Here is a 16,947-nt window from a genome sequence, read left to right on the forward strand (position 1 = left end):
ACTGCTCCAAGGAACAAAAAAACCTTGTGTTTCTTAATTACTGTCTTATGTTGTACCACTCAGTAGAATAATGACAAAACTTGGAAATGTATGATTCCTTTTCACATATCTCATGTCCACAAAGAGGTTACTCACCAGCAATGTATCCCTTCCACCTACGATGCTGAGTCCAAGCCCAGAACTCCCCTTTGAAATTTCCAGGATGGTTTCTTGGCCAGGGACTATAGGACAGGTTGCTGGATCTGGCACCACAGCAGGCACAGATATATTAGCTTTACAAAGATGAGAATTGAGTGTGATTAAACCAATAGAAGATTCACAAACGCATTTTCATTTGAATGTCAGACCCTGAAAAGAAAAACAAGCATTGCCTATGCTCTAGAAACAAAGGGCTCTGGCAAATTGATTATTCCCCCACACTGTAGGAACTATTAACATGCAATCTGCAACTAGAATTCCAAGTAGCCATTCTGATGAAAAGCAGTTTCTAAAGCAAAAATCCAATGTTTAATGGAGATATTTACATTTGGAGCAATTTTATATATTCATGTCTTATTTCTTCAGAATAAATGTAAATGACAAATAAGGAAGATCAGTTGACTCATTTAATCTCATCTATTCTACAGGGTTCACCTATTGAGTTAGCTAATTGTTTCTTAAACAATTACAGTGCTATAGCCTCCATGTAAAAGCCCATTTCAAACAATGATCAATCTTTATATGGAAAACCATTATTTTTCACTCCCACAATTAAATGCGAGGTAATATTTGGGATTAACATTTAATAGGCAGACGTGTCTTATTCTTGCCATGACACAGGCATTGTGTAACTACCTTGCGATTCTTCTTTATATTGCCTACAAGATTGGAATGCAATATTATGATGTTCCGTTTATGCTTTGTAAGCCAAACTTTGTCATTATATTCCATGTGTTGTCCAAAATGCATGATATAGTTTGATATTTATGACCTCTAATTAATAGTTTATTTTACAATTCTATTAGCTGCTTTGATATGCTTTATGTGACTGTTTGTATTAGCTTTAAATTTACTGAAACATTTTATCTACTTCAACATTATGGATGGCATATAAATTTCACTTATTCTTCCAGTGCATAGATTTTATTTCGCTATAATTGCAAAAAACGTCTACTAAGAATAACATGATTTCCATATTTTTCCTTTCAGGCAATGGGAAATTATATTACATTGATTAATTGTTGCTCTCTGCACTCTCAGACTTGCTCCTCTGAAAACAGTGTGCATTGGTAGTTTACATTGATCCAACACTCCATGATACGGTGACTTCGAAATGTTTTCTCATAAATATGTAAATCACAAAAAATGCACAGTACTTAATGTTACTTTGAAGTTACCAGGGAAAAAAACCCATTCCCTCTTTACAGAGATGCTGCCTGTCTCCAGCATTTTTTGTCCATCTTCGAAGCAAAGTTAATAAATGTTTATCTGAAATAATTCATATTGAGGGAGAAATAAGTTAATATGAAAGTGCAACATGTCTGCAAAATTATATTCGGGCATATCTCAGGTGGTAAATGGATTAAGTACCATATAATCAAGGAACAGTAATTGGGGCAGCTTCAATTAACTTTCAATCTAGGACTGAAATGGTAACTCCAGATAGGTTACCCCACTAGCAAATGGAAAAGTTGAAGGTACTTACTGTGATCTGAGAGTTCAGAATCTGAGTTAAGGTATATAAGTGGTGGAAGGGGAGATGGTTGCAGGGACCTGTCCTGAAAACTGATTGTTAACTTTACTGCTCCTTTCACTTTTTTGAGAAGGTTGATAGCCTAGAAGAAAAAAACACAAAAAATGTGTACCTTATCCAATTTTCAAAATTAGAGAAGAATATGATTGGAATATAGTGATCTTTAACCAGCAATTCAAGAGAGAACCACAAATTAAATGTACTGTGTGGGTCAGCTCTTTCTTGATATTCACGCTTCCACTGTGAACATTGCAAATTAGATGAAGGTCAGAAACTGATGGTTCTGTCATCCTGCTCAGGGGACTTATCACATACATACAAAAATAACTCAGCCCAAGAAACCAAACTTCGTATTTTAATCAAATTGAATTGATGCACATTTATAGTCTGATGTATTGATTTTTAAAAATAAATATCACTATTGTAAAAGTAATGTCCATTTTTGAGTTGAGGGGAGATAACTGATAGAAAGAGATGATGGAAAGGGGCGGGTTAGGTTCTGGCAAAGATAGATGGATCCAAGAAAGGAGGGTTTGATTGGAAGCTGAGGCAGATGGGGTAGAGTGGAGAGGAGATTGTAACCAAGGCGGAAGTTGATGTTAAAATAATCAAAGGGCTGCAGATGGTCGAATCTGATATGAAAAGAAGGTAGAGAGAGAAATGTCGAACCAGAGAGAGTGATGGTGGAAGAGGGGCAAGAGCAGAACTACGGAACACATGGTTGATGAAGTGAGAGAACCATCTTTGGCAGCAGTGCGGGAAACCACGTTTACAAAAGAACGAGGACATCTAGGATGTCGTAGAATAGAAAGTCTCATCTTAGGTGCAGATGCTGCGAAGACGGAGAAATTAAAAGAAAGGTATGATGAGAGGACCTGGTTGGACCAGAAGGGGAGAGATGGAGGGGGATTTTACCTGAAATGGGAAAATTGAATATTCATGCCATTGGGTTACCCATGCTGTACATGAGGCGCTGTTCTTCCAGTTTGCATGTAGCTTCACTCCGGCAATGGCAGAGGCCGAGGAAAGCCAGGTCAATATGGGAATGGGAAGGGGAATTGTAGTGGTTTGCAACCAAGCCCTCCAGCAGGCACTGGTGGACAGAATGCAAGTGGTCGATGATGTGGTCACCTAGTCAACATTTGCTCTCACCGATGTAGAGAAGGTCTTTTCAGAGATTACCTTTTCTGGAGGTTGTGCCACTACACTCTCGTCATCCACAGCCAGAATTCTGTCTCCTACTTGAATTCTTCCATCCTAAAATGATAAATTGCAGCAAACTGTTATAAGGTATGTTTTACTGAAGTAATCCGCAACAATATTTTGAAGAATAAATCTGTGCCTTACATTTTGCAGTAAGAGTAACCACAAGGCCAAAATGAATTGCTGGGTGGAGTTGGAGGAATGGGGAAGGGAATAGCCACAAGTAAGGACCCATCTTTGGGGGATAACAAGGGATTAAATTGAAATAAATCTAGATAAATGACAAGAAGGGACAAAAATATGGTGGAAATGGATATTTTTAAAGATTAGGAAATCAAATTGAGAAAAGCGGTTTGAAGAAGTTCCTGGAGCAAAGATGCATAATTTTATTTAAAACAATTAAATAGGTATAAGAGAAGAACTGAGTTGAGTAGAGTAGATTAGGAAATGGGAGAATTGTCTTCAGATGATCAAGGATAAAGGAATATCCTGCATCTCTAATTGTCAGCATTTACAAGCTCTGAAGGAAAAATAATCAGTCCACAGCCAACAAAATGTTTAAGGATAGTATTTAATTATTAAGAAGATGCTATATTCCTGAATATTGGGAGAGTTTTAGGAAGCAACAACCGACGACCAAAAACTGACACAGAGAAAGACTGGGTAAGAAATGATATATGTTTATGGAATCTTCTTCAGAATCCATTTAGTGAGTTGTCCAACAGATTGAGTAGGTTGGCCCGCACTGACTGTAGTTTAGAAGAGTATGAGATTATCTCACTGCAGCAAAAAGATTCTGAGTGGGATTGATGTGAAAAATGGGGAGGGGCTATAATAAGGGACGGTACAAGGCCAATTGGTCAGGCATTTAAAACTGAAATAAAAATGCAAATGGTTGTGAATATTTGGGATTCTCTGTATCAGAGGCCATGAATGTTGACATTCAAGGCTAAGATCAATACATTTTTGCATAAGAAATGAAGATATGGGGATGGGATAGGAACATAGACAAGGTAAGAAATCAGTCAAGATCCTGAAGTGAGGTGCAGGCTCAAAATATTGCACGGCCTGCCTCTGTTTTTATTTCTTAAACGTTTGCGTATCAAATTCCAGGACAACAGTTCAAACACAACAGAGGTTTCAATAAAAAATAGTTTTACTGCAAATTAACATTGTGCAAATTCAGACTAAATTTGGAGTGAGGATTTAATCAGATAGCAGTGCAAGTCCTTGACACTCGCAGTCAGGTGAAGTCTCGTTAAATCACTTTAGAATTAACTGAGTTCTTAATTTCCAATCTCTAATGCACAATTTGAGCATTAGTTTGAAGCCAATGTCGCCTTGGACTGATGTTAAATACACTTTAAATGGACTATGAAAGGATATGTATAAGGATATGCATAAGGGTCAAACTAGGATTTTCCATTTTGTCACCCCTATGCTTATTTTGCACTCAACTTTCAACAACTTTCTGCTATTCTATTAAAAAAATAAAGCATGTATTGTTCAATTGGCCTTGAACAGAGAAGAAAAGTCTGTCTTGAGCCACAAACCAGTCAGAGCAAGTAAGGATGGGTGAAGGATAGCAGGGAACCAGATGGGTTTTTACATAAATCCATTAATTTCACAGGTTACTGACATTATACAATTTTAAATTTCAGATTTATTCACTTGAATTTAAATACCTCACCTCCCTTGGTAGGAATTAAATTAATATCTCTGCACCAATAATCCAGAACTCATCCACTCTGCTGTTAAATCCCTAACCTGTATTTTAATTTGCCTAATCTTTATTCTTGGTTGAGGCACAATCTCCTCCAGCTAAATACTGGGAATATTAAAGCCAGCACCCAAGACATACCACATACTCTTCCCTCCCCAATGTGGCTGGTAAACCAGACTGTCGATAATCAATAGCCGTTGTAAATACGTTGTACGTTTGCATTGACATTATTACCCATCTCCCAACCTAATATCACTGTATTGACTGACGGCTGATACCCTCTTCCATGCATTTGACGTCCGTGCATTATTTCAATGCCAAATTGATCTCCCATTCTGCATGCTTCACAAATGTTCACATTCCCTATGTTTGCTAATCTACATTGGCTCCTGATATTGCAATGCCTCAAAATATAAAATCTTTGCCAAATATTTAAATGTTCTCTCTCATCCACCATTGCACACAGCCTTATAATAATTATACAAATGGTGCTTTTTTCTGAATCTAAACTGTTGTACTAGTCCACGCCTTAAAATTGTTGCCTTAAAATTGTTAAGTACATACAACAGAACCACACAGGAACAGGTCCTTCAGTCCTCAAAGTCCATGCTGAACATAATGCCAAATTAAATGATCCCATCTGCTTGTTTGTGCTCCATATCCCTCACGTCTCTGCATATCCATGTTCAATCTAAAATCGTCTTAAAAGCCACAACAGTATCTGCTTCTACCACTACCTCTGGCGGCATGTTCCAAGGCACCTACCTCCCTGTGTGTGAAAAACATTCCCTCCTTTAAACTTTCCCCCTCTGACCTCAGAGCTATGCCATCTGGTATTTGATATGCCCTCAGAATACGATTTTGACCCTCTACTCTATTAATGCCTCTCAAAATTTTATAAACTTCCATCAGGTCTCCTCTCAACGTTCGACTCTCCAGAGAAAATAATCCAAGTTTGTCCAACCTCTGGGGAGTGGATTATCCACTTTTCACTTGCCAGACTTTGTCCTGTCCCCACCTCTCTTCCAGCTTTCTCCCCTCACCACTATCAGTCCGAAGGAGGGTCCCGAACCAAAAGGTCGCCTCTCCATGGTCTCCATAGAAGCTGCCTGACCCGCTGAGTTACTCCAGCACTTTGTGTCATTTTTTTAACCACTCTATGTACTATGAACTTTCAAGGCACTGTGGGCTTGAAGTCCAAGATCTCTCTGTACATCAATGCTGTCAAAGGTCCAGCTATTAACTGGATAGTCTTCCCTTAAATTTGTCCACCCACCCCCCAAAGTTCAATCCCTCATCTCATTCTTGCCCAGACATTATAACATAGCTTCAGCTAATTTTATTTGCCATTCTGGAATTTTTTCCCCAAACTTTTTTTCCCTCTTGATCAAGAAATCCCATAAAAATTAATCTCTTATATCAGGATGTTTATTCATTCCTCTTAATATCTTCATTGCTTCAACATCCTGTTCTTTTCCAACATCCATGTGAAGCACCATAGGATACGTTAATATTGCTCTACAAATGTACGTTTTGTTTATCAATGCATCAATCTAAATATGGCAATAAAGGCTTATTTTTCCATAGATTGCAGTACACAAAGATAATTCAATTTAATATTGAAAATAAAAACTCTGAAGAGATCCATTAGAATCACTTTCTGGCCAAAGGTGTGAGATTCAGACACACAAAACTGTCACTTGGACACAAGGAATAGATTGAGAAAACATGGTGTAATCGACACTGTTGAGAAAAGAGGATACGATCTCAGAAATCCAAGGTTTGCCGAACCAAACAACAAACACTTAAAATGTAAAATTAGTTGAGTTGGTATCTTACCTTTATTGCTGCTCCATTGTCAGTCAAGCTTTTAATAATAACACCTTTGTCTGTGTTGTCTTCACTGATAGCTAGACCAAGACCACTCTGGTCCTATACATTAGATTTCAATAATCAATATATTAGATACTGACCATTTATCATTGCTCATCACTGATTTTCAATTTTTATGAATGCTCATAACTATGCATTTCAACTTGATAATTCACAATGTGGATGCTGGGTGACTGGGATCATCAGTGACAGTAATAGGACAGTATGGGTATAGGGAATAGGAAGGGGGTTGAAATAGCATGCAGCCGTGAGCTTGGGATGGCACAGAGCAAGGTCATCTAGTTTGTGGTTGGTCTTGCCAATATAGAGGAGACATCTCTAGCCTTTGTGTCACTGCTTATCAGCCTCCAGCCTGTCTTTATCTTCCCCCACTGCTCCACCCACCTGGCACCATCTGCCTTTATTGTTTCCTTATCTACTTCGAGCTATCACCTGCCTCCTCAGTCTTCTAACTCCATGAAACTGAGGAATAGATAGGGTGAATGCACAGAGTCTCATACCCAAAGTAGGGGAATCGAGAACCAGAGGATATAGGTTTATGGTGACGGGGAAAGATTTAATAGTAATCAGAGGGGTAACTTTTTCACACAAAGGGAGATGGGTGAATGGAATGAGCTGCCAGAGGAGGTAGTTGTGGCAGGGACTATTGCAATGTTTAAGAAACAATTAGACAGGTACATGCTTAAGGTGGGTATAGAGGGATATGGGCCAAAAGCAGGCAGATGGGAATAGTGTAGATGAGATATGTTGGTCGGTGTGAGCAAGCTGAGCTGAAGGGCCTGTTTCCATGCTGTATGACTCTCGGCCAACACTCCAAATGCGGCCTCATAAACGTCTTGTACAACTGTAACATAACATCCCACCTTCTATACTTAATACCCTAACTGATGAACGTCAATGTCCAAAAAGCCTTCTTTACCATAGTATTTACCTATGACATCACTTTCAACAAACTATGCACCTGTACCCCTGGATCCCTCTGCTCCACAACACTCATCAGGGGCCCATGGTTCACTGTTAAAGTCCTGCCCTGGTTTGACTTCCCAAAATGTAATACCTCGCTCTTTTCTGAATTAAGCTCCATTTGCCATTCCTCAGCCCACATGTCAGTTAATCAAAATCATGCTACAATTTTAAGAAACCATCTTCACTGTCTATGATATCACCATATATGATAGATTAAAAATTCCTTAATTCTGGCCAGGAGCACTATGGAAATATCTTCACCACAATGAGCAACTTTTGCAATGGAAATTGTCTGTAGAATGATTTCATTCATGTTATTAAACAATGTTTCCTGACCTACCTAAGTTCCTATTAAATCTTTTCCCTCTCACCTTTAACCTATGTCCTCTGATTTTGCTTCCTCTACCCTTGATAAAAGATTGTGCATTCACCCTATCTATTTCCCTCAGAACTTAATATGATCAGCCCTTAGCCTCCAATGTTCAAAGGAATATAGTCTTAACCTGCCCCACCTATCGCTATAGCTCAGGCCCTCAAGTCCTGGTAACATCTTTTGTAACATCCCTTGTAACCAGCATCTGCAGTTGCTCGTTTCTACGTCTTACCAGCAGTATAGATATAGACCATTAGACAATAACATGTTATATTGTCATAGAGAGCATCTATTTTTGTCAATCACCGTGAACTTTATTTAGAACTATATTTATTATGCACAAGGCTGTTAATTAAAAGGCAATCAGCTGCTCATCTTTTTAAAGGTCAAATATATTCCTCATGGCCATCCTTCAACAATAATGTTCATGCCTAATTAATATATTACTGCTGTAACCTGTGTTTCTTGCAGCTAATTTCATTACTTGCACAGATGGAAAGGAGTTGCTGATATAAATAAATAAGTAGATCTATCCGGCTTCTCATTACTGATGCACATTAACCAGAGCTCGGATGCCAGTTTCCTTCAGCACCTGCCTCCAGAAAACGTTCACACCTTGGGCTTTCGTTTTTAGTATCCTCCTCTTACAATTTGGCACTGATTCCTAATGATTTCACATGCATTTTAAGTCTTTACAAAAGTGTTCAGAATTTTGATCAAATTATTGTGACACTGCTTTTCAATTGTCCACATCTGTTTAAGTTCATTGATACAACATTTTTCACTTTCACTGAGTTTTCTGAATGCTCTCAAATAAATTTGCACCTGGAACTATGCATAATTATAGCTGTAAACTGACCTTGGGAATCTGGGTTCCAATTACATGTGTCCATTTGCAAATGTCAAGCTATCTCCTGTTTCAAGCTATTAGGGTGCTGCATCTACACCAGAATCTTCTCATAATTATCCCTGTAAACTCTTCCATAAATTAATAACATTCTGCAAAGGGACAATGCAGTCACTGGCACTGAACCGTCATGAACATTTGACATAATTGTTTTGATAGGAACTGGGATACTCTGTTAGCCAGGTGCTGGTTAATTCAACCATGCAGATAATTTTCCGCAATCATTTAAAAATAATAAAAATGCAAGATTAACAAATCAGAATTTGTGGTTACACATTAAAATAAAGAATCCATTTAAAATTAGAAATGCTTCAACCATCTGGAGATATTAGTTTTTATTTTACAAATTATTCCTACAGTTTCAATGCATATGCTGGATGTCTAGAGCTTATTATGTGTTTTTCTACTCTGTTCCCTCAATCAATTATTCTTACTGATACCCATGTTCCATTTTCAGATTCATTATGCTTGGACTTTGTCAGCGAGTTATTCAAGATGAAAACATATCCTTCCAGACTAAATTAGACTTTGGATATCACCTAAGACTGTGTAAATGATGGGATATAAATTGTTCAGTTATTTCTGGTGTTACATTGTAAACTCTAACAAAATAAAGATAAAGATAAATGTGAAATTTAGATTGATTTTTTTTAAATAAATTAAAACGCAGAATATTAAAATGGAAGCTATTTTGTTTTGACTCCACCTGAAGTCATCCCTGCAATTTTAACTATAAAATATAGGGTATTCTATTCAATGGACAAAAACATAATTTTGGAATTGGAATTAAAAAATCATTGATTAATGCCATTTTGCTTACCTTTGTCAATAGTATATCATGTACATTCTTGAAATTTGAAAAATCTGGCTGAGTGGATGTCTGTTCCAGGGAGGGCAATGTTCCGGTGGTATCTAGAATCTGAACAGATAAAACATTATTGAAATTACCCCATTCCAGCATCACCCACTACCACCATGCAAAAAATTCCAAACACTATTTGAAAAAGCAGGCTGGAAGAATTTTAAGATTCCCTTTTGCAGTGACGACTCCAAGAGTAGCACCTTGTGTAGGAGCCATTTATGTTTAAGCTCGCTACTTTTGGCATATTATATTATTTTGTCTAGATATATCTTGTGTATTATGTTGGACATTAGGGGCGGTCTTTAGATGCACAGAGTGGCGTATATATATGGGCATAGGGGACAGGAAGTGACAGACACAGGGAGGAAGAGCATGCAAGTCTCACCTGAGCAGGGACAGAACAGCCAGCTACAACTTGCATGCAGAATAAGGAAAACCTGGTATGTTCTTCTCTTTGTTTGTACAACTACTTCAATAAACAACCAATTAAACTGGAAATAACAATGGGAAGATCTGTTCTATTAGGTCTACGTAAGATCACTCCTACTTACCTGTGTAGTAATGGCAACTGGGAAAAAGGACAGTGGAAAAATTGGAAATTTGCCATTAAACCTTGTTTAATCTATGTATTCCTTAGTGTATGGAAAACATCCACGAGAGAAAGAAACACCTTTCATTTCAGTCACCTAATGTCACCATTAATCTCCGATGGGCTATGCACAGGAAAATTGCTGGGATAATCAGCAGCTCACACAGTATCTGTGGAGAAATGAACAGAAGACGTTTCGGGATGGGACCCTTCTTCAAGGCTCTACTCCAAGCGTTCAAGACTTTTCGGGCCATGCTCTGCTCCAATAATTACCTTTATTTCAATCTCAAAAGGAAGTACTGTTGTTGTATGATTTCCATCCTTTGTCCTCTGTATGAGATTGCTAATACCAAGGGGACTCGAGTTCTATCTAACAATATATGAACCTATGCAGTCAAGATGAAAGATCTGTAACTGAACACTATAAATTCTGACTTGGCATTTCTTCAATGGAATTGTGTCAGGATATTTATACAAAACCTGCCATTTTCACATCAATTCGTATCTTGTACAACTTGCCTTCAGGCAAAGTCAAAGGATAAAAAGAAAAAGATTGAATAACTATCCCTTATCTTTTTCCCAGGCTTACATAACCAATCCTCTCATTGAGTTTCCTGGCAGTCCTAGTTAAGTTTGAAATCTAACTTGCTTTTTAGTTGTGCCAAGCAGCTTGGATTACAGGTAACTGCTGATGATATTGATGAGGTGTGATTAACTGGCACCTCACTAAATGAATGCTATAGAGTTTTCACAAGGTTAAGACCATGCAGATATCAATGACTTGTTTTTAAAGGGAACAGGGGATAAAATGCTGTCTCATGTGCTGGAACCAACATGGTATAAGCAACATCTACTGTCCATCCTTATTTAATATTTGGATGCCTCTTAAACCGTTAAGGTCCATGTAGTTTGGTGGAGAGTTCCAAAATTTTGATTGAAGGTACCTCAATACGTTTTCAAGACAAAAAGCTGAATGGCTTGAAACAGAACATGCATGTGTTGGTATTTGCATGTTGCTTGCAGAGTTTGGCTTTCTATATGGTGAAAGCCATATGCTTGGGAGGCACTGATGAAGATCCCTTCATGAATGTTGTCAGGCATAAGTGGGTTGCTTTGGTGAATATTTTGAAAAATGTATGTCACTAGAAGAACCGTAAACGTGTTATGAATAATTTTGACTTTCAAAATACATCAGTAATGTTCCACAGAAGAGGTTGTATAATTAAATTTGGCGTTGAGGGCTGTGGCTATTGTTGCCCATTTTGCTACCCTATACTATTACCTGTTTGCCCTAATTTTATTTATTATATTACTTTTCAATTCTTTAAATATAAAGTAACATATTTGTCTTTACCTCCCTTTAACTTCTCACAGTGTACTCATGTGAATTACACAAATTGCTTTACCAGAACACACAGATTTCATTCCTTGGAGAGCAGGAGGCGTAGAGGTATGTAAAATAATAGGTTCCCAGATGAAGAAAAGACAATTTGGGAAATTGTCTTCTTAAAATTGAGTAGTCAGCGACTAATTAGGGAGATTTTGCTGTCTCTTAAAGCAACTTTAAATTAAGGTAGTGCAGAATGTACAGACAGCATCCAAGATCAGGATCGAACGCATATCTCTGGTGCTGTAAAGTAGCAACTCTACCGTTAAATCACTGAATTACCCTGTTCTTGTATAATAAAACCTACCCTGACATTGGCTCTTAACTCTAGAGCTATTGGGTCTCCCAGAAATCAAATTTCTTTGAACAAACCATATAATTTTTCAGTTAATTTGCTAGTGGCGCTAAATTCAGCACTCTCTGAGAATACATCTCTAAGAAGTTTCTGAACATCTGAAGTGATGACATCCACCAGACACAACCATTTGACAGATGCTGACTTTTTCCCCACTTGCAGCATTGACTTCAGGAATTGTTTTCATTTTTGTTGAACCAATAAGGTGTACAGTAGAGGGCATATTGACTGGTTGCATCACAGCCTGGTTCGGCAACTTGAATGCCCAGGAGCGAAGAAGACTGCAAAAAGTTGTGAACACTGCCCAGTACATCACGGGTTCTGATATCCCCACCATCGCATGGATTTACTGGAGTTGCAGCCTCAAAAAGGCATCATCAGAAACCCACACCACCCTGGCCACACACTTATTTCACCCCTGCCATCGGGAAGAAGGTACAGGAGCCTGAAAACTATAACCTCCAGGAACAGCTTCTTCCCTACAGCAGTTAGGCTATTAAAAACTACAACCTCAAATAAGCTCTGAACTACATAGACTTTAAAGTTATTATTGGACTATTATTGTCTGCTTGCTTTTTATGTGTGTTTGTATATACACCCATCTCATTTATTATATTGTTTACAGTGTACTATGTTTACATATTCTGTTGTGCTCCTGCAAGTAAGGATTTCATTGTTCTATCTGGGACATATGACAATAAAACACTCCTGAAATGCTGAAAATATCTTCAAAACTTTAAAACAGAAGAATGCTGGCTATTAATACCACTGATATGAACCAATATTAATTGCCATCAACGAGTTGAATAGAAAGGAATAGAACGTTTCTGAGAAGGTCTGATGAATTAACACCTACTCTTAAACCAAATTTCAGAGATTTTATTTCTTACTGTGGGGGAAAGATGGATATTGTAGTTTATAATAGTTTTTGGAGGATTTGCTTTTGGTCTTTAAAAATACAACAAACTCTTATTACAAGAGCTGCCCCGTTAGCACATCATAAGCTTCCATTTCATTTGAAAAGCAACTGAATTAAATGAATAATGATAAGATCTATGTTCTTACCTCAGGACAAGGGAAACTGGTGGGTAGAGGATGAGGGGTAACTGCCATTTGATTAACAGCATCGTCATTCCTGTATTAAAAGAAAATATAGGTCTGAAAATAAATAAATCTGTCAATTATTTTTGTCAAATTTCTGAAATATTTGGATGAGAGGTGCAGTGGCTAATGTATCATTCAAATCGGTTTCAGCATTTAAATTATATGTCTCCATGAACTATTGAATGGTTGATCACAATCTTAACCTGCAGTCATTAGATTTAATACAACATCTGGCTCATGTTGAAGATCTCTGTTAATATTTCTGGCACATCCATTGTATACCAGAAATAAAAACCATGTTTAAATCCCATGGCAAAAAACTAAACTTTAGACTACGTCTCACAAACTAAATTAAATAAATGGTTATCAAAGTCTCTTCCTTAGACTAAAGCAGAAAGTGAAAAGGGAATGCAAGAAATGATGATGGCAGAAGATTAATTAACCTTTATTTAACCTTGATGCTTAGTCGATAGTGTGTCAGTTGTTTGAATGTGGCATTACATGTGACAAAGCACTGAAGATGAAGCCATTTGTTAAATTTGGCGATAATCACAAAATGTTGGAAAAAATATTGCAATAGTAGATAGATGGAGTAACAATGGCAAAATGTAAACATTTGGATTTTGTTGTAAGTAATGAAAAGAAAGTTGAAAAAAATAAATCAACAAAAACAAAATCAATGCGTAAATCAAGAAAACTAAGTTAACACAAATTCAGTGTTATTGAGAAATACAACATAGTAAAAGGACCTTTGGCCCACTGTGTCTATGCTGACCATCCAACACCCATTTGCACTTATTCTATATTAATCCCATTTTGTTCTCCCTTTTCCATCAACATTTCCCAGATATACCATGGCCAATGCACCTATCAACCTGCATATTTTTAGGATGTGGGGAAAACTGGTAAACTTGGGGCCACAAGGAGAATGTACAGACTTCACTGGACGTTAAGTTTGAACCAAGGTTGCTGGGACTGTGAAGCAGTGACTCCACTAGCCGCGTAACCTAAATATTAATCATATTTTACTCTAATTGTTATCTCTATAATATTTATCTTTTTGAAATGAAATATCAGACTTCCATTCATACACAGTAAAATGTGGGAGTCCAGGACTTATTGCCAGATTTGCAAGACAGAACCTGCCATTACTTCCACTGGGTACAGCAACAGAAACCAGTCTTACTGAGATCATTTGGGGCATTGTTTCATCTTTGAGGTTACCTTGATGTCAGAAAGAAAGTAGGGGCGAGAATTAAGAGCCAATGTGCAAAAGGGCCTGTCCCACAGGCGATTTTATAGGCGACTGCCGGTGACTGTCATAGTCGTAGCAGGTCGCCAAAAAAACGGCGATTGGACCCCCCCCCACGACAATGTCTACGACAAACTACAACAACCTACCACCTAGTCGATGTCAAGTTACAGCAAGCTACCGATAACCGGCGACCCAATCGTAGCGACTTAGGACGTCCACCTACAACAACCTACGACAACCGAAGTCAACCTACGTCCACCCTCGACAAGCTACAACCCTGTCGCCGACAACTGAAGACAATGCCTGTCGCTACTTGACTTCTCTTGACACCGGTACCTGTCGCCGGTTGATGTAGATAGTCGCCAATGGAATTCACTGAAACCAGCACCGGTGACAACCTACATCACCTGGCGACAACCTATGACAGCACCTAAGTGGGACAGGCCCTTCGCTCCTTCAAAATCACTTCATTTTAATTCTTTTTCAATGAATTATGAATAATCTTAGCCGCTTTTTAGTTAAATTTATTTTGTATATATTATTTTTAATATTTCAGACAGTTTTCACAAATTGCTTTAATTTTAATGTTTAGTTTGTATATTTGAATGTTGAAAGCATTTAAAAATATTAAAATCATTTGGAGCTAGCATAGCCCTGATTCCGGCTTTGCCAGCTATCAAAGGCTGTAAGGAATTTTGCCTCCTGGTGTGCTGCCAGACCACACTGTTCTCCCATACACTTTTTTAGTCTGGCAATGATACTGCTTTTCAGTCCAAGATTAATACCGTAATAATAAAGTTGTTCCTAATATTTCAATGTAACAATGCATAAGCCAAAATCAAGATCAAGAATTGTTAAATAGGACCAGATTTTTTTAAATTATTCAACCATCAAGGGGTTAAAGCATTAAGTAATTGGTTAGAGATCTGGTTTAGGTATTATATATTATTGCATTTAACTTTGCAGTTACTCGGTTAAATCTTTGAGAAAACCAATGGAAGCACGTTTTATATAACTACAAGAACAATACCTTGTGGCGCTTTCAACATATCAAATCTTAACATTGCTGTGAAGGGTTTCAATCATCTACTTTTATTTTAGTTAATGACAGAAATGCAGGTACCTTATCAAAACAATCTTGACATTTATTGGAGCGTTCTTTATTATTGCTGATGCATTTTGATGGCTTCTCCCATAAAGTATCTGGCTATTGATCTGAAAAATAAAGCAGACAATGCATACAACTACTTTAGAAGTTGTAAAGTATACAAATACTTCAGAAGTTACTAAAATAAAACCCCAGCATTCCAAAGTGTCACCTGTCAGCAATGCTGTACAAGAGCAACTGAGCAAAGTGCATGAGCGCAAAGCTGCCGGCCCCGATGGCATCCCACGGACGGATTAGGAGAGAAAATAAAGTTTCCTATTTATAGTGTTTCTGTATGTTAGAAATTTGCTCAGCATCGTTGCCCTGTGGTTTTCAGTGCCAAATAATGGAAAATTGTTTCCCCACCCACTTTCCACAGTTAATCATTGGTTCAAACATTTCAGTCACCTTGTTGCAGATCTGTATGAGATATTGCATTTTGGGAAGTCAAACACAGGACCTTCACATTGAATTGTAGGCCCCTGGGGAGTGTTGGAAAGCAGAGGGATCCAAGAATACAGGTACATAGTTCCCCGAAAATGGTGTAACAGGTAGATAAGGTAGTATAGGTGGCTTTTGGTATATTGGTTGTTTGTTACATTGTTTAAAAGAGTATAATTGCACAGGTGTTGATGGAATCAATTGCTTGTCAATTTCTATGATGCGTAGTGTAAAGGGGCTGTCCCACTGTGGCAACCTAATTGGCGAGTTTAGAAGAGTTTAGGAGAGTTTGAAAAAATATCATGTTGAAGACCTCCTTTGACTATGCAGAAGACCTCATCCAACTATGTTGAAGACTAGCTTCGACTAGCTTCGTCTAGCTTCGGGAAAATTGGACACTGAATAGTGGAGAGTGAAGAAGACCTCCTTCGACCTCCCTTCGACTATGTTGAAGACTATCTACGACTACCTTCGACTACCCTCGATTACCTACGAATAACATGCTAACCTACTACGACCCACTTCGACCAAACCTACGAGTAAAAAAATATCGATTTTTTCCATGGCGACCTTTTTTTACTCGCAGGCATTTTTAAGCATGTTGAAAAATACGCTGCGACCTAGCTGAGGCCTCGAGTACGCGGGGACTACTCTCGAGCATGCAGGAGAGTTACAAAGACCTCCCAGGACCTCGTGTCGACCAAGCTGCGAGTATGAGTCGAGGGCAAACTCTTCTGAACTTGCGGATTAGGTCGCGGCAGCGGGACAGCCCCTTAGAATGTTGCATTGACTAGAAGAATAAGAAGAGGTTGGATACATTTGGATTTAATTCTCTTGAGTGCTGGAGGCTGAGCGACTATATATAGAAGTACAGTAAACTCTCGCAATAACGGATCTCGTTATATCAGATTTCAGCTATAACGGACCAAATCTGTTGTAGACCCAGTACATTGTTTTATGGGATGATCACTAGGTGGTTGGATCGATTATTGGTTTAGTTTAATTTTGGA

The 16,947-nt window shown here is 38.1% G+C and overlaps 1 protein-coding gene across 6 annotated transcripts in view; it reads right to left on the minus strand.

Moving 5' to 3' along the window:
- Window positions 1-16,947, minus strand: part of patj (PATJ crumbs cell polarity complex component) — a 215,784-nt gene that overhangs the window by 43,332 nt on the left and 155,505 nt on the right. For all 6 annotated transcript variants that reach the window (XM_055641833.1, XM_055641832.1, XM_055641829.1 and 3 more), the window contains 7 exons: window positions 15,473-15,564; window positions 13,056-13,125; window positions 9,618-9,716; window positions 6,498-6,590; window positions 2,915-2,989; window positions 1,685-1,814; window positions 136-272 (listed from right to left, as the gene is read on the minus strand). In XM_055641833.1, the coding sequence (XP_055497808.1) occupies window positions 136-272; window positions 1,685-1,814; window positions 2,915-2,989; window positions 6,498-6,590; window positions 9,618-9,716; window positions 13,056-13,125; window positions 15,473-15,564 (696 nt within the window). The remainder of the gene's footprint in view (window positions 1-135; window positions 273-1,684; window positions 1,815-2,914; window positions 2,990-6,497; window positions 6,591-9,617; window positions 9,717-13,055; window positions 13,126-15,472; window positions 15,565-16,947) is intronic.

Source organism: Leucoraja erinacea, chromosome 10 (genome assembly GCF_028641065.1).
Source record: "Leucoraja erinacea ecotype New England chromosome 10, Leri_hhj_1, whole genome shotgun sequence".
Taxonomy (NCBI): Eukaryota; Metazoa; Chordata; class Chondrichthyes; order Rajiformes; family Rajidae; genus Leucoraja; species Leucoraja erinaceus.